Source organism: Medicago truncatula, chromosome 4, assembly GCF_003473485.1.
Source record: "Medicago truncatula cultivar Jemalong A17 chromosome 4, MtrunA17r5.0-ANR, whole genome shotgun sequence".
Lineage (NCBI taxonomy): Eukaryota > Viridiplantae > Streptophyta > Magnoliopsida > Fabales > Fabaceae > Medicago > Medicago truncatula.
This window is the reverse complement of record NC_053045.1, coordinates 54,034,503-54,058,974: the sequence shown is the minus strand read 5'-3', so window position 1 is coordinate 54,058,974 and position 24,472 is coordinate 54,034,503. Positions and strand designations below refer to the sequence as shown.

Below are 24,472 nucleotides of genomic sequence, written 5' to 3'. Positions count from 1 at the left end.
ATCCTGAATTGCCGCCAATCCCATCCACCTTCAGGTCACCCCTAGTCTTTTTACCATACACAAATATAACATTAGTTCCACAAAAAATCCACATAGCATTGAAACATACTAACATTATTATTCTCCTTCAACCAAAACTAGAAGAAATAAATTTTACAAATCTAGCAAAAACTATTCAAAGAACAAAAAGCTGAGGACATAATTACCTGAGAGGAAAAGATGAGTTATGAACAATCTTGTAATTTATTATGATTCCGTAGGCATAAAAAAGAGTTATGAACAACACGAGTAATCCTGTTTCGACGTAATTCCAGCTTCTTCCTATTATTAGTTGGTGGTCTGGGTTCTTCCTGAAGCCATATTTCGTCCTTTTCAATTTGACCCCTTGGTTTTATCTTTATTGCAACACATAGCGTGGATGGATAAAGAACATAATACATTTGTTTGACATTAGGGGTCATAGTGAATGGATCAAACACCTGATATTTGTTAATTTTAGGCAAAATACATTCAAGGGTCTTTAAGTTTTGTGTTTGTACCAGATTAGTTTTAAGTTTTTAAAGTTTCAAATATATTTTTAGTTTCTGAATGTTTGCAACTTTGCCCTTACTGTCAGTCCATATTTCATACCCAGTCACCAAGTTAACGGCCACATCATCATTATATTAACAGACACGTAAGGGCAAGGTTGCAAACATTTAAAAACTAAAAGGACCTACTTAAAATTTCTAAAACTTAAAGGACTAATCCGGTGCAAACACAAAACTTATGATTGGGATGCAAATCATAATCTAGTTTATATTAGAGAAGATTATTAACAGTGATATGGTTCAAGAAGATTAGAATAATTGGGATGCAAATCATAATCTTAGTTTATATTACAGAAGATTATTAATAATAAACATGCATAAAGAATTAGCTTCTCCTGCTGAGTGCATTGGGAAGAAGAAAACAAATAAAGGAAAGAAAACATCTACCACTACTATGAAGGCTCCCCGTGTAAAATGATTGTCGTGCAAATCGACAATCATATGGTTCAAGTAGATTAGAATAATTGGGATGCAAACTATAATCTAGTTATATTACAGAAACTTAGTGATAACAAACATGCATAAAGAAGAAGTCGTAACAAAAATGCATAAAGAAGTAGAGTCATTATACACTCAGGCAACAGTTGATAGAAGTGCATATTACAGCATTGAGTAAAACTTACTTTCTCCTTTTTCCTGCTTAGCAAGAGACGATTTGAACTTCAAATAAGGCTTCTCAGCAACTTCATTTTTGCTGTTTTTTGAGCAACCCTCAGCCATTTCTGTTAAATGTTTTGATCAAATAAGAAACGAAAGGGTGAGATTATATTAATACGGCAGAAATTAAAATATAAAAAAAAGATGCATAGCAGCCAAAAACAACATAGGAGACAACATAGAAAATAATAGAATGAAATGGGCTAAATTTCACAAGTATGGCAACCATAGCAAAATAAACATAACCCACTTATGTGCATATTAACACTCAAACAAGAACTTGCATCTTCATAAAAACAGGAAAGCAAAAATAATTGTATCTTCACATAGTTTAAAGTCAAAATTTAAATCATAACAGATGGACGAAGTACATGTTAACCTAAATTAATTTAACTGCAAAGAACATATCAATACACCATTACAGCATTGAGTAAAACTTACTTTCTCCTCTTCGCACTGTGCCCCCTACTTTTTGTTTCTTAACAACATCATTCTTGTTGTGTTTTGCATGACACTTCTTAGCAAGAAACAGTTTGCTTGTCAAGCAAGGCTCTCGCTCTGTGGCCCCTAATTCTTGTTTCTTAGCAACTTCGTTCTTGTTTCTTGCACGACGAACATACACCACACGAAACTTTCTCTTTGTGCTTCTTACTTTTTGCTTCATAGCAACTTCATTTTTGTTTGTAATTAAACAACGCTCCTCAGCAAATTCTGTTTAATGTTTTGATCAAATAAAATATGAAGTGCATGTTAACCAAAATGAAAAAAAAAAGAAAAAAAAGAGGTGATTTGAGTTACCCATTTGCACTTGTGAGATTCGACTGCAGCCGGCAAAGCTCCTTCAAATTCCAACAGATACCGCAAAACTGATACAAAAGACCAAATACAAAAGTTTTAAACACTAATCCCCAAAATTTGATAACAATATAATTGAAAAAGCAACAAATCAAAATATGTGCGATCATAAAAAGACACTCAATTTCACATAACATAACAAGAAAGCCCTAATCCAAGAATATTGGAATAAGAAAGAAAGAGAGTAATCGGGAAAGAGATGAGCAAGCCTAGAGTAAAAAAAAAAAAAAAAAAATCGAAAAAGTAAAAAATAATAAAAATAAAATAAAATAAAAAATCGATCAAATGGGTTCCGGGCTTCATTTCCTTTCATTCTCTTCTACAATTGAAACTTATGAACTTTCAGCCAACAACTTCTCTCCGTTCTCTTATTCATAAACCCTCATTTCGACATCATCTATTTCTCATTCCCAAAACCAAATTTAATTGAAAACTTGCCTGATTGATTGGAAGATTGAGAACAAGAAGAAATGAAGATTGCATTGCGCATGCAACAAGGATTTGGAACATAGCTTTTCTTTTATTGTAATTAAATTTCTAATTTAAACTCTAAGTAAGTAAGTCACTACCATACATTATCATTAAGGAAAAGAGCAACGAGAATTGATAAGGGCATTCTCATTTCAAAACTCTTTGTTCTTACTTTATAAAATCAATGTGGATTATATCACTTTTTGAGGAAATCATTTTTAAAATGTGAGACTCATACTAATTTTACCTAATAAATTGAGTGATAATTGAAAAGATAGTACTCTTAGAACTTCTCTTTAACAAATATTGACTATGAGAACGGGTGGTCCATCGAACAAATCCTTCTCCATGAATGGTAAATCGAAAGGCTATAAAGACAACACTAACACTAAGCATAAGCATGATGGATCTCACTAGAACTCAGAAGAGGAGGCACCAAAGAAGATTCTTACAAAAGATGACACAAACTCTTACATCTAATAGTAAAGGTACCACACAAAAGAAATATCATCTTCCAAGGTATTGGAAGCTCTCAACATGGCATTTCATCATACTAAGATTGGTGATCCAACCGCTGAAGAAGACATGGCCCTTTATAAACCAGACATCACCTATTGAGGGTATCTCTAATACACCCATAGTTAGACGTTCATGAGCTAGAACAATCAGGCAAGGATACCCTTCATTTACCAACTTCTTTAGAGATAGACAAGTACGAAAATATAGTTACACCGATTGACTTTCTAAAGTGGGGTGATGAAGAATATGATAATTACCTAAAATTGAAGAAATATTCATTATTAAATATCATGATCAATAATGACACCGACATCGTCATGGTAGAAATAGACACCATCAACTTGATCCCTTTGGAATATGAGGAGGCAATATTCAGCTAAGAGAACTAGAAGGTGATGTTTTCGTTGAAGACACTAAATGGGCCGCCTTAGCCGAAAGAAAGGAAACTGAAGGTATGTTATTTGAAAAGGCCGTCCGAGACATGGTAAAACATCTTAAGCCTTAGTTCATCATAACTTCTGTCAATGGAAAAATGTCTAGTCGAGTCTCCATTAATGGCGGTGTAGTTGTAAATGTTATGTCGTTTCTAACTTCAAAGAAGCCGGGAAAGAACATGGAAGACTTGATCCCAACCAATATGAAAATGGCTAGCTTCACGGGTGAAAAATCTAATGCCTATGGAGTTCTTATAGCCGATGTTGTGGTGGGACAAAAGGAAGTGAAATCTGCCTTCTTTGTCATGGACGGCAAGCCTTCATACTCTACACTGAAGGCTCATATTTCCTAGGCAATAGAGTTGAGACTATTGAGGCAAACAAGAACCATTTCTTATCAGAGGTTAAAATGTTTGAAGCCTTCTTCCACCGCCTCAACCAAGTCCTATTAGGGTTCATAAGAAATACAAAGGAGTATTGGGAGCTTCTTAATTATAATTTGAAAGTTAGAATAATCTAAAAGTACTTACTCTAGAAAAGTGTGGAATGTATCTAGAAGTGTGTATTAAGGAAGCTCCTACAAGTGTGTATAGAGTTATCTATTAGCACTTGTAAATTCCTCCTTGTACTCGACATTTGAAATCAATAAAATTGTAAGTTTTCTAGAAATACTTCCATTCCTTTTAACAATAAACGGAGCAAGATTAGGACAACATTCTAATGTGATAGATGAATCAGTTTCTATTTTATATATTTTGTTTTTACTCCCTCCATCTCTGATCTATGATTCTTTTCGGATTATCGGTTTTTGCCACAAAACTTTAGTCTTTTCCTTGAACTTTTCCCTCAAATTTAATCAAGTACCCAATCATAATTTTTATCAATATACAAGACAACATGAATACAATTTTTTCTTAACAGTTACGTCTTCCAAGTTCTAGTATAGTACTATATTGCCACCAACCGCAAGTTCTACTGCACATGATTCACGTCCTTGGCCTTTTGTAAACATTTATTTTAATTCTGCATCTCATTCCCTCTTTTTTGTCTTTTAGGAACCAACATTCATTTGATAATCACCACAAGAAAAGAAGAGTTACATATGTAAAGGAAAAGAATACACTTGTATTAGGTATTAAATCACGAACAACGTCGCAGCACAATCTTTGATATAATGATGGATTACTGATAATATGACCATAATCTTGCCCAGATTGCAGTCCTGAAGTCGTGAAGACATCAAAAAAGATTAATGTTGCAGTCGTTTGTGTATCTTATTTTAAAAACTTCCCAAAGATATACACAATACAAGGATCGATGAAAATATGAAAAATCTTATGACGCACACAACATTATAATTAGATCGAGAAATAAAAGCATAAATTTGTGTACATCAATCAGATATATAGTGGCAGCATGCATATGTAACATATAGTGAACATAAATAAATTAATAACTGGAAATAAACAAAATGAAGAAGAATGAATACTTAAAACATACTTGTTTAAGGGGTTATTTAATTAATTAACAATGAGAATTAAGAAGCGCTGAAAGAAGGAGCAACAACAACAGAAGAATAAACCTTAGAATTTCCAAATGAAATTCCACTACACCCTGCAGCTGTAGAACCTTCATCATCAGGAATAGAACAAACTATAGTTTCTTCAACAATCGCGTCAAGTTGGTCATTTTTCCATGGCATCATGACAGTGGAATAAACAGATGATGATGAAGAAACTGCATGGTTCTTCATCATTGCATGCTTAAGAAGCTGAAAAGCTCTAGGATTCTTCCCTAAAATGCTGAAATCTTGTTCATGAGTATTTGGAAAGTTAGTTTTGGCATTTCTTCCTCTAAGAAGCCTTGCAGCAGAATCATATGACAGAGCAGCATCTTCTGCTCTATCAAAAGTACCTAACCATAGTCTTAGTTTCTGTGATGAGTCTTTGATCTCAGCTATCCATCTTCCTGATGGCCTTTGCCTCACTCCTAGATACTTTTTCTGATGACCTTTGTTTGATGTTTTTGGAATCTTCTTAATAGTGTTTCTTTCTTTGTTCTCATAGGGTTTGTCTATTTCATGAGGGATCAAAGAAATATTGTTGTTTTTGTGAGTTTGGTGTGGAAATTTTAAGGTGTCTTTGTTTTCCATGAGAGTCTGAGAAAAAGAGTTTGTTTATGAAAAGAAGTTGTGGACTAATTGATCAATAAGAAATTAAATGCTTATGTAACAATGAGGTTCATGAATGAGGTAATTAATTAAATTAATAACATGTTGTTTGTCAGATTTTGGTTTTGTTTTCTTCTTTGAAGAAGGCATCTGATTCAAATTGGATTCATGCAAGTGTGAGGAAATACCAATCGTTTATATTTTGATAAACATAACTAAAATGTGGTTAAATAGAATGATGAATAGTATACATATTCTAAAAAAAAAATGAAATTTAAACGGTTTAGTCGTTTAGATGAAGACTAATGTTGATTTTTCACAAATTCTCAATTTTCCATGTCACATATATGTATTCTCTCATATTTTTGTCTTCTTTATCCATCATATTATTCATGACCATGAGGTAGATTACTAGCACATTTAAAAGTAGGGCACGATGCATGGTACTTTGAGACTTGAGTCTGTAACTAGAATGAGATCTTCAAGTTGTTGAAGAAAAATCCAAGGGAATGAGGTGACATAAGATGGTATTATTGTGGTTAATAATATATTTGAAAATGAACTGTGTTTAAATGACAAGTACCCCATAGACAAAATTCCAACAGCCTACAAACAAATTTCACACCTCAAAAGCCCGAAAACAAACAGAACCCACATGCTTCTTTTAATTTCATATTCAAATTAAAAATTAATATTTGAATATTTGTCACATAATGGGTGTCTCTGTTTGTCATTTTTAGTTCCTCCAAGTATGCTCTTGGCAATTATACTAAGTATATAATTAATAATCTCTTAATTCTGACGCACTGTGAATTGAATCAGTATGAATAACTTTTCTTGTTGGATTATCTTGATTTGTGTTTATCAAATTCTATTTTATAGGTGAAAATTGTAGTTTTTTGCTTGCACTCTACTTAAGATACAAAGTGGACTTGAGCTGAAAATTACTAACTAGAATGAAACATGTAAGGATAACAAACTAACCTAACAGAAAAACAAACTAACCATCCCTCTAAACTACTTAGTATGCATAACACATTATGATGGTATATTGTATTAGGATTTTTCATTCCAGTGCTTATTTTTTGTCTAACATGCTGCAGCTATCTTGGTGGGTTGGTCTCTCTTTTAAGACAGGACGACATGAATGATATCAATAAAAATTTAGACATAGACAGATTGTGGGAAAAATTTGTAGATATCATATGACTATAAGAATACCAGTATTAATTGGTATTTATGTGATGTGTAAATTTATGTAATGGGTAACTTTAGGCAAGGTTTGGAGTAACTAACTTTGGTACAACTAATAAATACATTATGAATGATGTTTATTGCAAGGCTTTGGAGTAAGTTTATCATAGAATTACGAGTCCTTTGCATATAAAAAATGTCTAGAGTAGAGACGAATATCTACAGTAAAAGAAAAAGAGAGACGTAGGTCAATTATGATTTATGATTGAGATGGAATGCTTTGGCCACAATGTACTCTTTTTTACTGTTATTCTTATTTTAAGACCATCTTAAACTATGATTATTAAAATTTGTACTTTTATGTGTGATTTTATTTTGTTTACTCTTAAACTATTATGATAAATTTAAAACAGTTTAAAATATAAATTATTTTATGTAATTATTTAATTGAAGGAAAAAAAAAATCGATCGGGTGTAAGACTAGTTTACATCATTCACATGTAATTCAATGACCATCCACTAAAATTGATGTTTGTCTTTCAAAGAGACAGACAGTAATACAGTTCAACAAACATGCAGAAAGTACTCTTACTGCTTTCATCAACTAATGTAGTAGCCACATCACTATCAATATCAGCCTCCAACTCTTCCTTCTCCGGTAAAGCATTCTCACGAAACTGTTCATCATCCGAATCCAAATGAGTAAAATCATCATTGACAGAGTCCAAATGTTGGTTTGGAAATTGATATTATGGAATTCAAGTATGCACAAAGAAACTATTTTTCTAAAACTTATTTAAAAAGCAATGCTAAAGGCCTCATAAACATAGTTAAGATTTCCAGAAGAACTTGCCTTAAGATGCATCTTGTAGCAATCACACGTATGAGGAATAGGTATCCATCTGTTAAATGTTTTCAAAAAATAAAAAACGAAAGGGTGAGATAATTTCATATGGCTGAAACTTGAAAAAAGAAAAAGATGAGGCATAATAACCAAAAACAAAATAGAAGACATCATTTAATTGCTCCTCCCGTCCCAAATTATAAGTCATTTTCTATTATACCCTTCACTTTTTAATATTCTCTCTTCTTTCAATATTTCAAATTTCTCTTCCCTATATACTTTCATTTTTCTATAGAACATTAATTGCATTTCTTAATCTGTCAAAACAACTTATCATTGGAATGGATGGAGCAATTAAATGAGCTGAATTTCTAAAGTATGGAAACAATACCAAGATAAGCATAACCTTTCCAAAGTATGGCCGCAATACCAAGATAAACATAACCAACTTATGTGCATATTAACATTCAATCAAGAGGTTGCATTTCTATAAAACAGGAAAGCAGAAAGAATTGTGTCTTCAAATGATTTTAAAGTCAATCTAAATCATAACAGATGGATGGAGTGCATGTTAACTCAAATTAATTTAACTGCAAATAATATATTAATTAATACAACATTACAGCATTGAGTAAACTTACTTAGTCCCTTTTTCTTGAACATCAAACGAAACTCTGCATCTATGCTCCTTACCAACTTCATTTTTGTTGTTTTTTGAACTACGCTTCTTACCAAATTCTGTTTAATGTTTTTATGAAATAAGAAATGAAGGTGAGGTTATTTTAATATGGCTGAAAGTGTTAAAAAGAAAGAAAGAAAAAAAAAGACAACACACAACAGCCATAGGAGATAATAGAGAATGAAATGGGCTGAATTTCCCAAGTCTGGCAACAACGGCAAGATAGACATATGTGCATTTTAACACTCAATCAAGAACTTGGATTTTCATAAAACAGGAAAACTTATTTGTGAATAATTGTATCTTCACATAGTTTTAAAGTCAAAACGTAAATCATAACAGATGGATCAAGTAGTACATGTTAACCCAACATAACTGCAAAGAAAATAATAATAGAGAATGAAATGGACTGAATCAATCAAGATAATAAACATAACCAAATTATGTGCATATTAACACTCAATCAAGAGGTTGCATTTTCATAAAAAAGGAAAACAAAAAGAATTGTATCTTCACATGGTTTTAAACTCATAAGGTAAATCATAACAGATGGATTAAGTGCATGTTAACCAAGATGAAAAAAGGTGATTGACTTACCCATTTTTGCTTGTTAGATGCAACTGCTGCTGGAAACGCTCGTAATTCAAACTTCAAACAGAGGCCGCAACTGATGTGAAAGAACAAAATTGGCAACACATCTCTAATCACACTACAAACACAAACACAAACACTACTCCACTTCACTCTTCCAACAATGGCGATGGAGATTGCAGCTATGGCTTCACTACCAACACCAAAACCTTCTCTTCCATCTCCTTCTACCTTACCTCACACAATCACCACCTTCTCAAAACCTCAACTTAGACGCATATCGTTACCAACATCAACCACCATTTCACTACTTACTCTCTTCATCCCTCCAAATGAAGCTAGAGCTGCTGTCAACATCTCCAAGGACCAAATTGTTTCTTCTCTCACCCAAGTAAAGTTTTTCTTCCAAAGTTTCAAACTTTACCAACTTCCTTCAATTTTACATTCATGCCCTTTAACTAGAAATGCATTTTTTATTTTATTTAGGTGGAGCAGACTATTGATCAGGTTCAGGTGGTTGGTTCTGGTTTTTTGGACTCAGCACAACATGTTTCTGAAGCTGTAGGGAGTGCTTTGAAGCCTGGCTTCGATACGACGTTGCCAATTGTGCAGCAGGCTGGACAAGAGGCCTTGAAATTTGCTTCTCCAGCTTTCTCTGAGGCGTCCAAGAAGCACTTCAGAGCTTTGGTCTTGATACACAAACTGCTGCTAAGGTTTGCTTAATTCATTGATTTTTGGGATTGGGACCGTTTGGATAATCAATTTAGTTAAGCACTTATAGTATAAGCGATAATTATATAAGTGTTTATGTGTAAGCTATTTCTAGAACAAAAGAAAAAATAAAGCCAAACTGTTTTTATACAAGTAAGTTGTTTTCATAAGTTATCCCGAAGAGCTTATGAATATAAGTTGAAAACAACTTATCAACATGTCATAAGTTCTGTTTATAAACTCTTTCAGACAATCTCACAAGTTTTTATACTAGTACATAAGCTCAAATAAATCAATTCAAACATACTCTTCCTCTGTTATTTGAGACCAATTATATCCGGGTTGATAATGACATTTGTTTTGGTAACATTTATCTGTGTCATGGCAATGTTAGTTAACACATTTAGGGGAATGTAATGTTTTTGTAATGTTGAATTAGAGTCTTATTTGAGCTATAATGTACTTAATAAACATTTGGGATCCAAATTCCATACACAAGCTCTTTTATGTCTTTGGTTTTATATGGTCGCCAGTGGATAGAAAGCAATTATGACGGTGAGTGTTGGTTTGAGGTCCATTTTTACACCATCACTTTCCATTGTACTACTAAATGTTTATACTGTCACATGCCTTTGGAGAGATTTGGGTTGATATATTTTTTTTTTTGATCAAGCAGGGAAATTTATTAAAAAAACAGGAGAGGCCTGAACCTATAACAAAGATTAGTCCATAGAAATTCTAGAAAAAGGCAAACTTAAACTATCTCTAAAAAGCAAAGACTGCACAAAAGTGGGAGGAAGCTCCCACCACTGAGAGGAGAACATAGCATGATTTTGTGCATTTTTAGCTAAGGAATCAGCTACTAAGTTTCCCTCTCTAAGAATGTGAGTGCATTTACAAGTGATATGGGTGCAAATTTGCAAACAATTTTGCCATCTAGCTTGCATTCTCCAAGGAATACCAACAGCATGATTGAAAGCCTTCACAACCATTTGGTGTCGACATGTCCGTCTCTATGTCGTATTTGTTCATTGTGCATAAGCATCTGCATTAACTTTAATCAAGCTAAATATCACAAAAACCGACGCCAAGAAAATTAACAATAGAAAAAAATGGATTGAACCGTCATCTGGCACGTGTATTGGCGCTTGATTTGGTGATGGAGGAGCTGGCACATCATTGTCATTTGCCTCTTGCATTGGTGCTGGTGCTGTCAGTAACAATGGAGAATTTGGAGCATAACTTGAAAGTGACTTTGAACTCTGTTGTGGAGGGGGCTGTGATGAACTTGCACTTTTAGGAGCCAAACTGGAAACCAAACTCTCTAAAGCATATAGTTTAGGAGCATCAACTACAATATCACATAACAAACATAAATTCATTAAAACTATTAATTGAATACAACAACTATTTCCAACTTTGACTCTGTTGAAATCATGATCAGTTTTAAAGTGATTTACATGCTTTCAAGAAAGATGAAATTTGTTTGGAGCTTAGACTTTTGGATCCTTTATAAGACTAATGTTTTGGGGTGACCCAAGATTCAATTCGATTGGGATCAGTTCCGACCTGAGCCCCAATAGCAAGTGACACGATACGATGGACATGCCCTAAATCCTATTGGATTATGGTCTAAATCGAGAGTTCCTCACCTCCTATTCTGAATCTTATGCAGCAGACCACTCTGATTGTCACTCACATCCCCTTAAGGACAGCTATATAGATAAAGGACTATGAGTTAAAATCATACGTATCCACTATATATACCCTTGCTCAATCCTTGGGTCAGGTATGATATTTCTTACCCATGATATAGCCACATACTTTCTTGAACTCCTTATTGATTTGGGCTTCGGAGAACATGTAGGTACACCGAGACCAGGGGAGAAGGACACGCATCAAAAGAACTAAAGCTCAACCGCTCTTCACAACAGATCTCAATCAATCAATCATCTCCTAAGGTCCAAACGGATCAACTAATACTAAGTTAATATTGGCTAACTCTTTTTTCACAAGTAGACTATCTCTTAAATAGGTGACTCTAGGAATCAAACTCAGGTTCCTTTCAACTTTTTCAACACTATATTGATTGATTTCTTTTGATGTGATTAATTCAAATATAAGCTAAATATTAATGTTGGCGTGACAACAAATAAAAATACAATTGAAAATGTTCATATAAGTGACGAGAGATAAATGGTTGGTGTCTCCCTATACCTAATAAAAGAAAAGCATAGTTTACGTACCGAGGGATGGAGCAGTGGTACTAACCTTATTAGCATCAAACAATGTAAACATAATTATCAATACATAAAACAAGAAAAGATAAAAGAGTTAAGAGTTAATTATTTACCTTGACAGGAGAGGGATACTCCACTAAGAGTAAGCAAGTTGGCCGTGTTTGTGGCATCGAAAGGTAAATTGTCGATTTCTTCCAATTTAATATCACAAATGCAACCGTAAGAAATGCAGAACAACATGAATCATATGGTTGTGAATTTTGGTCCATGTAATATGGTTTACACTCCCCCATCATATCAGTTATAATTGATTTACAATGTATAGTTGAAAATGGCATCAAGGAATTGCATTTGGATATCAATACAATTAGAAATATTGATAACACAGTGATCAATTTTGCCATCTTGCTACACTCAAACGAACCTGGGATGGGAAGGGAAGAGAGCAAACCTAAATTGATTTTTTTAGGTACCGTAAATCTATTTTAATTTCTTATATGTAAATTTGTTTTTGTAACAAATGTTATAGTTTCCGAAAACTATGCAATCTGAATAATTTATGTTTGCAACAGAAAACAATTCGATCGGCTGCTGGAGAAAATAATGGAATACATTTTAAATAATTTTTTTTATATAGATTAAAAATTATAAGAATAGATATTTATAACTTTCAAAAAAATGTAACAAACTCAACGAATTATATTTATCTTTTTACAATAATAATATAACAAGTATAACAAAAAATTCTTATTTTTGTTATTGATTTTAAAACACCATCAATATAGCATCGTCATAGAAAAAATTTGCTATTTCATGAAATTTTGCTTCTTTCAAATATTGATAATTATGTTTACGTTCGTTCTTTTTTAAGTGTCGTTTGAATGCGGATTTAGCTTTTCTATTTAATAATCTTTTGAAATTTTAAAAGTACGATTTGTCGATTACATCATTTGTTAATTACTCTTATCTTTTTCAATCAAACTAATTAAAACTATATATATATGGTAAACTAAAGTTTTTTTTAAAAAACAAAATTTGTTTCTTGTTATCTCAAAATTAACAATTGTTTGTTATGAGAGAGACTTACGAAAAAAGATAATATACTCAATTTATTGGAAAGAGAAAGTGTGTGAAAAAAATATGAATATATTGGTGGATTAAAATAAGAGTATAATAGAAAGTAAAGGTACAAAAATACAATGTTAATATTGCAAAATGACACTTAAAAAGGAAAAAGAACATAAGGTGTATAGATTAGCGTACGGGTGCGGAGTGTTCCACTTTTTTTTTTTTTTTTGGTGTAAATCGGGTATCCTCCACGCGCAACTACGGAGACTAATTCTTCGAGCATTGTGGGACCCAAATGGGCGGCAGGCTCTCCCTAAGAGTTTTAACACTGCTGCATGCCCAAGGCTGGATTCGAACCCAGGACCTACTTGGTTAAGCTAGAAGAGACCGGCCCGTTCCACTCTTCTTATTGCGCTAACGCTTATAAAAAAAAGACAACACACAACAGCCATAGGAGATAATAGAGAATGAAATGGGCTGAATTTCCCAAGCCTGGCAACAATGGCAAGATAAACATATGTGTATATTAACACTCAATCAAGAACTTGCATTTTCATAAAAACAGGAAAGCAAAAATAATTGTATGTTCACATAGTTTTAAAGTCAAGATGTAAATCATAACAGATGGACGAAGTACATGTTAACCCAAATTAATATAACTGCAAAGAACATATCAATACATCATTACAGCATTGAGTAAAACTTACTTGCTCTTTTTTTATTATTAGCAAGAAACTGTTTCTCTCGCTCTGCGGCAACTTCGTTCTTGTTTCTTGCACGACGAACATTCTCCAGACGAAACTTTCTCCCTATGCGTCTTACTTTTTGTTTCTTAGCAACTTCATTTTTGTTTGTATTTAAACAATGCTCCTTAGCAAATTCTGTTTAATGTTTTGATCAAATAAAAAATGAAAGGGTGAGGTTATTTTAATATGGTTGATTGAAAGTTAAAAAAGGAACAAGGCACAACAACAATAGCAACTAACAGAATAGAAGAACGGCATTGGATATAATAATAGAGAATGAAATGGACTGAATCAAGATAAAAAAAACATAACCAAATCATGTGCATATTAACACTCAATCAAGAGGTTGCATTTTCATAAAACAGGAAAACAACAAGAATTTTATCTTCACATGGTTTTAAACTCAAAATGTACATCATAACAGATGGATGAAGTGCATGTTAACCAATATATAAAATAGATTATTTGAGTTACCCATTTGAACTTGCGTGATTCGACTGCTGCTAGCGACGCTCCTTCAAATTCCAAAACTAAGAAAGAACAAAATTTGTAAAAGCGCCAAAAATTAAAAACAAATCTACTTTATTTTAATATTTAATAATAATAAAAGCCCTAATTCAAAGGTTTTAAATCATTGTAACAAAAAAAAAAAGGTTTTAAACCATAACCCCCAAAAATTTCATAAAAGATTGAACTATCAACTAGAATTGAAAAAGCAACAAAAAATAAAAGTCATGAAGAGTTTAAAATTACATGACAAGACACTCAATTTCACAGATTCTCTTAAACAAAATCTCAATTAAGAAGAAGAAACGAACCAAAATTAGAATTTAGAAACGTGATCGGGAGTGATGTGAGTGAATATCAACGGCCCTAAGTCAAAAACCTGACAAGTTATAGAAATTTTACAAAATCGGTTACCCAGTCAAACCCAATTCGGGATGCAAGTTTTTTTTGGCCCATGTTTTTATTTCACTTAAATAAATAAGTTTTTTTTAAAATTTTTTTTTAAGAAATTAAATAAATAAATTTGAGATAAATAAACTTCATTATCTTTCTTTCATTATGATTTGAATTGATTCCTTTCATTTTTTCTACTGTCTCAATTGGAACTTGTGTTCCTCCATGCATACATTACGCACTGTTTCACTTTCAGAATTTGAAATTCTTATTACTAACAGCAATATGCATCACTTTTCCTACACATGCAATTACTAAACTCATAAGAATCTCTAAAAATCCCAATTTCAACATCATCTATTTCTCATTCCCAAAACCATTTCTAAGATTTGAATTGAAAACTCACCTAGTTGAAAGATTGAGAACAAGAATTGAAGTTTGCATTGGAACAGAATTGTTTTCCTCCCTTTTCTTTTCATGTTTTGTACGTGGTCTGATCTATTTGCATGGCTACTGTGAATTTACTATACTACCCATTAACTAAACATAAATTATGGCTGTTGAAGAAAGATGAATGATATTCACACATCACACTACTAAATATTCAAATCAAGTTCAGTCTACCAATGAGAATCTCCCAAATTATATTCTCCTCCAAAACAAAAATTCCACGTGGAATGGTGATGATGTTGAAACCTCAAATACAAAGATGCTACATAGGTGAACAAAAAAAGTGGTCGAATCTTTAGATATCAACCACACATCTCTAATCACACTAAACACAAACATAAACACTACTCCACTTCACTCCTCTATCATCAACCAAACCAACCACTAGCAACTAACAATGGCAATGGAGATTACAGCCATGTCTTCACTACCAACACCAAAACCTTCTCTTCCATCTCCTTCTACCTTACCTCACACAATCACCACTTTCTCAAAACCTCAACTTAGACGCATATCATTACCAACATCAACCACCATTTCACTACTTACTCTCTTCACCCCTCCAAATGAAGCTAGAGCTGCTGTTAACATCTCCAAGGACCAAATTGTTTCTTCTCTCACCCAAGTAAAGTTTTTCTTCCAAAGTTTCAAACTTTACCAACTTCCTTCAATTTTACATTCATGCCCTTTAACTAGAAATGCATTTTTTATTTTATTTAGGTGGAGCAGACTATTGATCAGGTTCAGGTGGTTGGTTCTGGTTTTTTGGACTCAGCACAACGTGTTGCTGAAGCTGTAGGGAGTGCTTTGAAGCCTGGCTTCGATACGGCGTTGCCGATTGTGCAGCAGGCTGGACAAGAGGCTTTGAAAATTGCTTCCCCAGCCTTCTCTGAGGCTTCCAAGAAGGCTCAAGAAGCACTTCAGAGCTCTGGTCTTGATACCCAAACAGCTGCTAAGGTTTGCTTAATTCATTTAGTTAAGCACTTATAGTATAAGTGATAATTAAATAAGTGTTTATGTGTAAACTATTTCTGGAACAAAAGATAAAATAAAGTCAAACTGTTTTTATATAAGTTATAAGTTATCCTGAAGAGCTTAAGAATATAAGTTGAAGACAACTTATCAACATGCCATAAGTTCTTTTCATAAGATCTCTCAGACAATCTCACAAGTGTTTATGCTGGTAGATAAGTTCAATTAAATCAATTGAAACATACTCTTCCTATGTTATTTGAGACCGATTATATCTGGATTGATAATGACATTTGTTTTGGAAACATCGGGAATGTAATGTTTTTGCAATGTTGAATTTGAGTCTTATTTGAACTATAATGTGCTAAATAAACTTTTGGGATCCAAATTCCATTTTTTTTTATGTCTTTGGTTTTATATGGTCACCGGTGGATAGAAAGCAATTATGAGGGTGAGGGTTTGGTTTGAAGTCCATTTTTACACCATCCCTTTCCATTGTACTACTAACCGCACCCTTAGTTGGTGGATAAATGTTTATACTGTCACATGCCTTTGGAGAGATTTGGGTTGATATACTTTCATGTGAACTGGAAAAGTTCTTTTGGATTTTGAATCGTTCTTTTCAAATATCTAACCAGATGTTGCTATATTAGACGCTTATAGAGATTCGAAGCTATATACAACACAGAATTTGCTTGGTTCCACTTTTGAAGGAGTCAAAATTGATTTAAGATGTGTAGAACTAATTTCCGCATATTTGAATATTCTCAAGTAGAATTGATTCTAACTTGAAGCTAGAATTTACAGCTTTTACAAAACCAAGTTAATTTATCATTCTGATTCGGATATCATCTTTGATTTTAGACAGTGGCAGATGCTGCACAACAAACAACCAAGGTGATTGAAGGTGCCAAGCCAATAGCCTCATCAACCATGGAAACTATAACTTCATCAGATCCTACCGTGATTGCTGGAACAGCTGGAGCACTATTCATTGCATACCTCTTGTTTCCTCCTATCTGGTCTGCCATCTCCTTCAATTTTCGCGGGTACAAAGGTACTACTACCCTTGACATGGTTTGATGCAAATTTTATGCTTCTATATGGTTTTACATAAAAGCCATCGTGGCCTTGTGAATTTTCAAGCTCCTTATATCAAACAACATTTTTCTTTCTTTGGATGATGCATGTGTTTTCTTTGCAGGAGACTTGACACCAGCTCAAACACTTGATATGTTATGCACACAAAACTACATTTTGATTGATATTAGGTCAGAGAAGGATAAGGACAAATCCGGTATTCCTCGCCTTCCGTCTAGTGCTAAAAACAAGATGGTTGCCATTCCGTAAGTGTCTTACCTCTATCTAGTACTCATAGTACAATTTGTATTTAGATTCTCGTGCAATCTAAACCTTTAAGTTAAGATTTGTTGCCTTCTTTATGATCAGTTATTATGTATAAAGTGTATCCTATACTCATTGTAATCAACTTTTCTTATTTTATCAATTTCAAATAATCATAGCATGAGCATCACTTCTTATTGCTTTTATTTGAACTCAGATTGGAAGAAGTGCCAAACAAAATACGGGGACTGGTAAGGAATGTGAAGAGAGTGGAAGCTGAAATAGCAGCATTAAAGATTTCATATCTGAAGAAAATCAACAAAGGCACCAACATTGTGATCTTGGACTCGTAGGTTTCCTTTCAAAAACTATCTTACTATTAACTAACCATTTTCAGTTCACTATATGGCGGATGATTATCTACGAGACACAGACTCAGAACACGCCACCGACACTTGATAATTTGAGAAAATAGAATTATTGAATGTAATCTCACGTGTTGGTGTCATGTCGGTGTCACGTGTTGAACATCTGAGACGCTTTCAATACTTATTAACTTTTTGGGTCATGCTTACTAGTGCCCCTGGGGCACTTATTAGCATTTTCCTAACTTTTTTTTGTAGTGTTTATCAACTTCTGATTTTTGGACAATACGTATAATATAGGTACTCGGACTCGGCAAAGATAGTTGCTAGAACACTAACAGGGCTTGGATTTAAGAACACGTGGATTGTTGGTGATGGATTTTCTGGAGGCAAAGGGTGGTTACAGAGTAGATTAGGAACAGATTCATATAAATTTTCGTTTGCAGAGGTGTTGTCACCATCCAGAATCATCCCTGCAGGTGTTAGAGGAGGTTTTGGAACAACCAGCAGGCAATCTACTCAGAAACTTCTTCCTGGGGCTGACTGAGATTCTTTTTCCTCGCTCAAACATTGAACTCTCGCAAATATATATGTGAATGTGTGCCTTGATTAATCAAGTCCTCGAAATTATATTAATTTGATTATTTCTTATATACAAGTTAAATCCCTTTTAAACTCTTCCACTCGTGTACGCTTAGTGGCCGCCCCCATCATATCAGACACAACTAAAAATAATCAAGCTCCATGTTTTTTAATGGTGGTTATAATGAAGGAGTTGAACACTTCCTTGTGATCAGTCTAATCCTTATGTTGATCCCTCTAAAAGACCCTAACTCATCTTATTATCACTCCATGTGTATACTTGACATTAAACATTTCATTAGAATATTGACAGAGGTTTATTTGGGTTAATTGTGTATAGGCAGGAGAGAGAGAGAGAGAGAGAGATAGGAAGAAAAAAGGACAACAATTAGGCTTAGGCACAATGGCCTAATGACTTGAAAGTGGATATTAGAATTCTTTGAGGCTCTTCTTGTTTGCTACAGTCGTGCATAATTATAATCGTCTTGATAACGAGTATCTCCGGTGCACTCTTTAAATATTTTAAGTTAAGTAATTATTCTTTAAAAAAGTTAAAATTTATAATTTCTGACGTGCTTTATTACATAAACTTTTATAAAATGTTACCATTTAAAGTCCTTAAGCAATGCCCTCGGGCACTAGTTAACATTTTCCTTATTTTTAAATGGGAATGAATCAAATCAACCATAGAAACCAAAGGATTTATTGGTGGAAAACTTGATATTTTGGTTTATGAAGTCACTTTGTAGAGGCATGCTTATATTCCTTCAAGATTACCTCCTAGTCAACTAACACCAAACCTGCAAAAATCTGACGTTAATGTACACCATTGTTGTTATATAAAAGTTCAACTTTCTAAGACCTGAAAGATCAACTTTCTAAGTTACCTGACTTGCAATTAGATTTTTTATTAAGTATTTAAATAGAAAACATTAAAGAAAATGTAATAGTCATTTTACTTTTTGAATGTATGAGAATAAATACAATAATCCTTTAATTATATCAAAATATTAATACAATTCTTGATTGTGTATTATGTTAGTAAAAATAGTCATGAAAAGAGTATTATGACTACTCATTACGTATCAATGATCAAACTGTATCAGAGAGCATGAAATTTACTATCTTAAAAAGGGACTCTTTTAAAAAATTGATTTATCTTTTTCATAGTTCTATCTCTAAATTTTTACTGTATTGATTATCTTTTTGAAAAATTATCTTTAATTATTTTAATCATTTTCTTTAACAATGAACTTAAAAAAAAAGGGATGTGTGGTAGTTTGCACACGGCGCAGTCTAGCATTGGAGGTGTGTTACACACTAAAATAATAACGTAATCTGCTATCGTTATTGTTCCTCCCTCTTGCAGAACTAAAGGAAAAGAACGCGTTCCTTTTCCCAGGCGAGTTCAGCAACATGCTCTTCAATTAGGGATTGGGAAATAACTCTTGTGCAATTCACTCTCTCAATTACAACTACTCAACATGGCTTCTCTTTCACTTTCATCTCCCAATTTCCCCACCGCTTTCCTCTCCAAAAAACTGTACTCCTTCTTCCCCCTTTTTCCTTAATTCAACTTCCATATTAATGTTATTAATGAATTTCGTTTTCTGCAGTCCCCTCCGGGAAAATACAAGGAATTTTACAACCTTTCGCCATGTTTCGTTTCGTACTAAGTGCGCTGTAGACACGCCATATGGAGGTATCACCTATGTTTTATCTTCGAATATTGCTACTTAGCTCAGTAATCATTACAATACTATTAACATCAACAATTTCATCATATGTATCACATATTCACTATCTATATTATTTATTTTTCACAACAATAATAACAAAATCTCTTATTCCATTGAATCGTGGAAGTGTATCTAAAACAGTGAACTTTTGTTTAAAATGCACCCGCTTTTAGTTTTTCACTTGTTGTAAGCAAATAGTAAGGGTCTCTTTGGGAGTTTAGGAGGAGAGGGCTTGAAAATAAGGAAAGGGGAAGTTGAAGGAATATATGATTTCGGGAGGGGGGGCTTTGGGGATTTCATTTTTCTTGATAATACAAAATCTCCCTAATTTGGGGGAAATCAAAAAATGTATTGGAGGGTTTAGATTTATAATACTCTTAAAATTAAAAATATATTTATTATAATCATGGTTTAAATGTGTCATTGGTCCCTGCACTTTCATCAGATTTTGGCATTGGTCCCTGCACTTTTTTGTTTGGTATTGGTCCCTGCACTTTGTAAAAATATTGGTATTGGTTCCTCTGTTAACTTTCTGTTAAAAAAAAAACACAAAACCAACGGAGTGCGGCCCAATCATTTCACGCCACGTGGCACCAATATCAATATTTTTACAAATTGCAGGGACAAATACCAATATTTTTACAAAGTGCAGGGACCAATACCAATAGTTTTGTGTTTTTTTTTTAACAGAAAGTTAATAGAGGGACCAATACCAATATTTTTACAAAGTGCAAGGACCAATTCCAAACAAAAAAAAGTGTAGGGACCAATGCCAAAATCTGATGAAAGTGCAAGGACTAAAGGCATATTTAAACCTATAATCATTTATCATTTTCTACATACTTACTCGTTTTAAAAGGATTGAAGATTTCTCTCTATTTCCCTCTAAAATCCCTCCCTCAAAAGCTCTACCCTCCCCTCCGATCTTCCAAACAGACCCTAAAGGTTTGCCCTGGTAATAATAAATGGAAGCAAGGTCTATTGTGAACATTTTTATCCAGAGCCTTGTCTGGGTAAAGGTGGAAATCACCAACCTGTGTCTGGCTAATAGGCAATAAGAAATCATTTAAACAGAGATTAGGGTTTGTTTTTTAGTTACACGAATAAACTTGATTAGCTATCGATGTACTAGAGCCAATCACAGGTTGTCAGGTGAGGTCATGGCGGATTTGTAACAGCCGCCATAGCAATTTGTGAAGCATCACCAACCATGTCGGCACCATAGGTTGTGATACTGCATTTATATGTGGTATTTTAGCCAATCCACCATAAACTGCCAGACACCACTGCAACATTAGTTCAAGCTGGATTTTCTAGTTCATACTTCATATGCTTAAGCTTCTGAATTTTTTACTTATGTCAAGATTCCTTGCTCCCACCCTCCTTTCCCCCTTTCAGGATGTAGCAATGATCCCTTAGAGTGTGTTTGGATTGAGGGTTTAGGAGGGGAAGGGAGGGGAGGGTTTACTTTTCTTTTTTAAATTGCAGACTATATAACTTGTTTTTGTAAAATAAATTAAGTGAGATTGAAGTATTATATGATCATTTATCATGTTAATATGTTAACTTTTTAAAAAAACATTTTCATTATGTCGGTAATTTAAAAATGAAAAGTAAACCCTCCCCTCCTAAACCCTCCATCCAAACAACCTTTGGCATATAATATAGATTAGTGGACAGTTCTATTTTCAATGTTTAAGCTATCAAATATATTGAAATTTCAATTGCCTAGAATTTATCGTTATTTATAAGACATTCATCATCATTCCCTAAACATTTCATAAGACATGATGAGAAGCAAACAAGGCTTTGATAAGTATGCCTGTAGGTTATTTTTTGGGGAGGGGGTAGTGAGTACTTAAGTTGAAATAGCCCAAGCTAAGCAGGACGTCATTTCAGGAAACAAATAGAAGCAACATCAATTATGAAAGGATAGAGGGAAGGCATGCGGGGGCACTATAAAAGTTCCATACAACGGGGAGAGTGCTCCTGACCAGCCAAAAAATTAGGATTGCAATTTCAATCTCCGAGTTTAGTTGGAGCCAACTGTCGCTCTGTCGAAGAGGAACTTGATCTTTGATTTGATGGTCATAGTAATCAGTGGCAGAGCAGTCATGCTTGCATAGATTGGCAGCATTTATATTCCTTTCTTGGTTGAGAATCTTTTATGTCCAATAAAAAACTTCAGATCTACTATTCGATCTCAAGCACAACATTACATTTACTAGTTTTATGTCCTTTTCTGGTGGCTAGCTGGGTGGTTTGGAATTTCCTTTGCTTTAAGATGATTTTTGGATCATTGCATCGTTATTATTCATATAAAATCATGAAGTCTATATTTCTGCTACATAGTTACAATTCTGTCTTCTATTTTCCACCTTATGGAATAAATGAATTTATATGTGCGCACACGGGCACCCTTTTGTACAGGTAATGTCCCAAAATTCCCCAGAGTTAGTGTTTGGGATCCTTACCGACGCCTTGGTGTTAGCCGTGATGCTTCTGAAGAAGAAATTTGGGGGTCAAGAAATTTTCTGTTGCAACAGTATGCTGGACATGAGAGGAGCGTAGAATCGATAGAGGCTGCTTTTGAAAATATATTGATGGCTAGTTTCGTACAAAGGAGGAAAACAAAAATTAATTTGAAAAGCAAGTTGAAGAAGAAAGTCGAGGAGTCCCCACCATGGGTCAAGAATGTGCTAAACATTGTTGAATTTCCACCAACTGAAATTATCCTGAGAAGATTGTTTCTCTTTGCCTTCATGGGTGGCTGGAGCATAATGAATTCTGCTGAAACTGGACCTGCTTTTCAGGTTTGGTTTGAATTTCTTTCATTATTTCTTTCTGTGCAGTGTATACTCAAATGCACAACTCTTGAAAACAAAACTGTATTTTATATATAAAAAATACAGAAATATAGAAAATTGCAACTATTCCACTTGAAAATTATTCCTCCAAAATTGTAGAAAAAAATGGTATATGTTCGCTTCGCAATTTATATTAATTTCTCAAACCGTGGGTGAATTACAATTGTTCTCCATACTGAATGGTTAAGTCATCTACTAAGAGTGGATACTCTTTCTTCCTAGGCTTTAGGATGCCTGATGTACTTGTCATTTGTCAAGTTGTCATACCTTGCTAATAAGACTTTAGTGACTGCTATCTTTGGTTATCAATAAAGGCTGTAAATGAATTTCAGAATAGCCATTGAGCTGGTCATTTCTTGTGGCTATCAGACTTTCGGTTATAGTTTTTAACACTTTAACAGTCAAACATAGTTTTGATCTTGATTTGCAACTTGACTGCACATTGATAATTTTTTTGATTATACAAGTCTATAATCTTCCATCTATTCACCATTATATCCTTCAAGGCATAATGGCATATTAAGGACAGGTGAATGTGTGAAGTTAGAACAATTTAATCTTACGTTCACGTATTCTTGGAGTCACGTCAGGGGACATTATTGAAAAGATAATTTGGGTTGCTCTCTCTCACTGCCATGTGCCTGAAATATTGCATATTGACAGTACTATTCTCTTGATATAGGTGGCAATCTCTTTGGCTGCTTGCATATACTTCCTAAATGAAAAGACAAAGAGTTTGGCTAGAGCATTCGTTATCGGGTGAGTGGTATAATTTGCTTCGACTTGTGTTTTTCCTTTAATTTTTTTAACCATTATTTATTTTCTTTTGTTTGCACAATTATAGGTTTGGAGCTCTTGTGGCTGGATGGGTCTCTGGTTCATTGCTGGTACCCAATATTCCAACAATGTTGCTGCGCCCAACTTGGAGCCTCGAACTCTTAACATCGTTAGTAGTTTACTTTTTCTTGTTCATTGGTTGTACCTTTTTCAAGTGAAGTGGCAACTATTCGGCCATAGTTTCATTCAATGTACTGTACTCTTTATGAGTTTATTGGTGACAAACTCAATTTTTTTTTTGAGTTAGCTAAGTTGCTTACTATTGTTGGCATAGTGGTTCTTTGCTTAAATTTCGGTCGTCTGCGAAGCAATTTCCTCCTTGATATGTATCTTTGCATCGGTTATCAAACTCATCCTTGCAACTGACTTGTTCTAATTTTGGTTCATGGTGTGTTATGGTAATGAGCATGAGTTGATCATGGTAGAAAATTTGTATTCCAAACACGCTCAGATTGAGATTACTAACAAGCTCCTATCCTCTCCATATTTTCTGAGTTTAATATCTCACGAATGGAATTCGAAAGTAATGATGTCCCATCAATTGACACAAGGTACTAATTTTGAAAAGATTAAATTTGGATTTGTAATCATAGCACTACTTATGTTTTGATTATTTATTTCAATAGATATATGTTTGGCCTTTTAAA

General features: G+C 33.7%; 3 protein-coding genes and 2 long non-coding RNA genes across 5 annotated transcripts; 2 read left to right on the top strand and 3 right to left on the bottom strand.

Moving 5' to 3' along the window:
- Nucleotides 1–5,012: 5,012 nt before the first annotated feature.
- LOC11439179 (ethylene-responsive transcription factor ERN3-like) lies at nt 5,013–5,820 on the bottom strand. Its single transcript, XM_003609099.4, has one exon. The coding sequence runs from the start codon at nt 5,676–5,678 to the stop codon at nt 5,064–5,066; it is 615 nt and encodes a 204-aa protein (XP_003609147.1). The 5' UTR covers nt 5,679–5,820; the 3' UTR covers nt 5,013–5,063.
- Nucleotides 5,821–7,332: 1,512 nt separating this feature from the next.
- LOC11438741 (uncharacterized) lies at nt 7,333–9,199 on the bottom strand. The gene is made up of 3 exons (XR_005645958.1): nt 9,011–9,199; nt 8,376–8,472; nt 7,333–7,792 (listed from the first exon to the last, which is right to left on the bottom strand). It is a non-coding gene; the product is annotated as an uncharacterized lncRNA (long non-coding RNA).
- A 4,512-nt stretch (nt 9,200–13,711) lies between these two features.
- Nucleotides 13,712–14,619, bottom strand: LOC120580291 (uncharacterized). The gene is made up of 3 exons (XR_005645993.1): nt 14,523–14,619; nt 14,244–14,299; nt 13,712–13,904 (listed from the first exon to the last, which is right to left on the bottom strand). It is a non-coding gene; the product is annotated as an uncharacterized lncRNA (long non-coding RNA).
- Nucleotides 14,620–15,412: 793 nt separating this feature from the next.
- LOC11441156 (calcium sensing receptor, chloroplastic) lies at nt 15,413–18,480 on the top strand. Its single transcript, XM_024781293.2, has 6 exons — nt 15,413–15,744; nt 15,840–16,076; nt 16,956–17,148; nt 17,296–17,437; nt 17,653–17,784; nt 18,101–18,480. The coding sequence occupies exons 1-6, from the start codon at nt 15,517–15,519 to the stop codon at nt 18,345–18,347; spliced, it is 1,179 nt and encodes a 392-aa protein (XP_024637061.1). The 5' UTR covers nt 15,413–15,516; the 3' UTR covers nt 18,348–18,480.
- Nucleotides 18,481–19,637: 1,157 nt separating this feature from the next.
- LOC11443629 (protein CHAPERONE-LIKE PROTEIN OF POR1, chloroplastic) lies at nt 19,638–24,254 on the top strand. Its single transcript, XM_003609104.4, has 5 exons — nt 19,638–19,925; nt 19,999–20,084; nt 22,552–22,934; nt 23,671–23,747; nt 23,833–24,254. The coding sequence occupies exons 1-5, from the start codon at nt 19,867–19,869 to the stop codon at nt 23,981–23,983; spliced, it is 756 nt and encodes a 251-aa protein (XP_003609152.1). The 5' UTR covers nt 19,638–19,866; the 3' UTR covers nt 23,984–24,254.
- The last annotated feature ends 218 nt before the right edge of the window (nt 24,255–24,472 follow it).

Bases quoted from the DNA above. Each gene is read 5' to 3' on its own strand.
- LOC11439179 (XM_003609099.4), bottom strand. From the start codon at position 5,678: ATGGAAAACAAAGACACCTTAAAATTTCCACACCAAACTCACAAAAAC.
- LOC11441156 (XM_024781293.2), top strand. From the start codon at position 15,517: ATGGCAATGGAGATTACAGCCATGTCTTCACTACCAACACCAAAACCT. The intron at 17,149-17,295 runs GTACTACTACCC...TTTTCTTTGCAG, and splicing joins CAATTTTCGCGGGTACAAAG to GAGACTTGACACCAGCTCAA. The intron at 17,438-17,652 runs GTAAGTGTCTTA...ATTTGAACTCAG, and splicing joins AACAAGATGGTTGCCATTCC to ATTGGAAGAAGTGCCAAACA.
- LOC11443629 (XM_003609104.4), top strand. From the start codon at position 19,867: ATGGCTTCTCTTTCACTTTCATCTCCCAATTTCCCCACCGCTTTCCTC. The intron at 19,926-19,998 runs GTACTCCTTCTT...CGTTTTCTGCAG, and splicing joins GCTTTCCTCTCCAAAAAACT to TCCCCTCCGGGAAAATACAA. The intron at 23,748-23,832 runs GTGAGTGGTATA...GCACAATTATAG, and splicing joins GCTAGAGCATTCGTTATCGG to GTTTGGAGCTCTTGTGGCTG.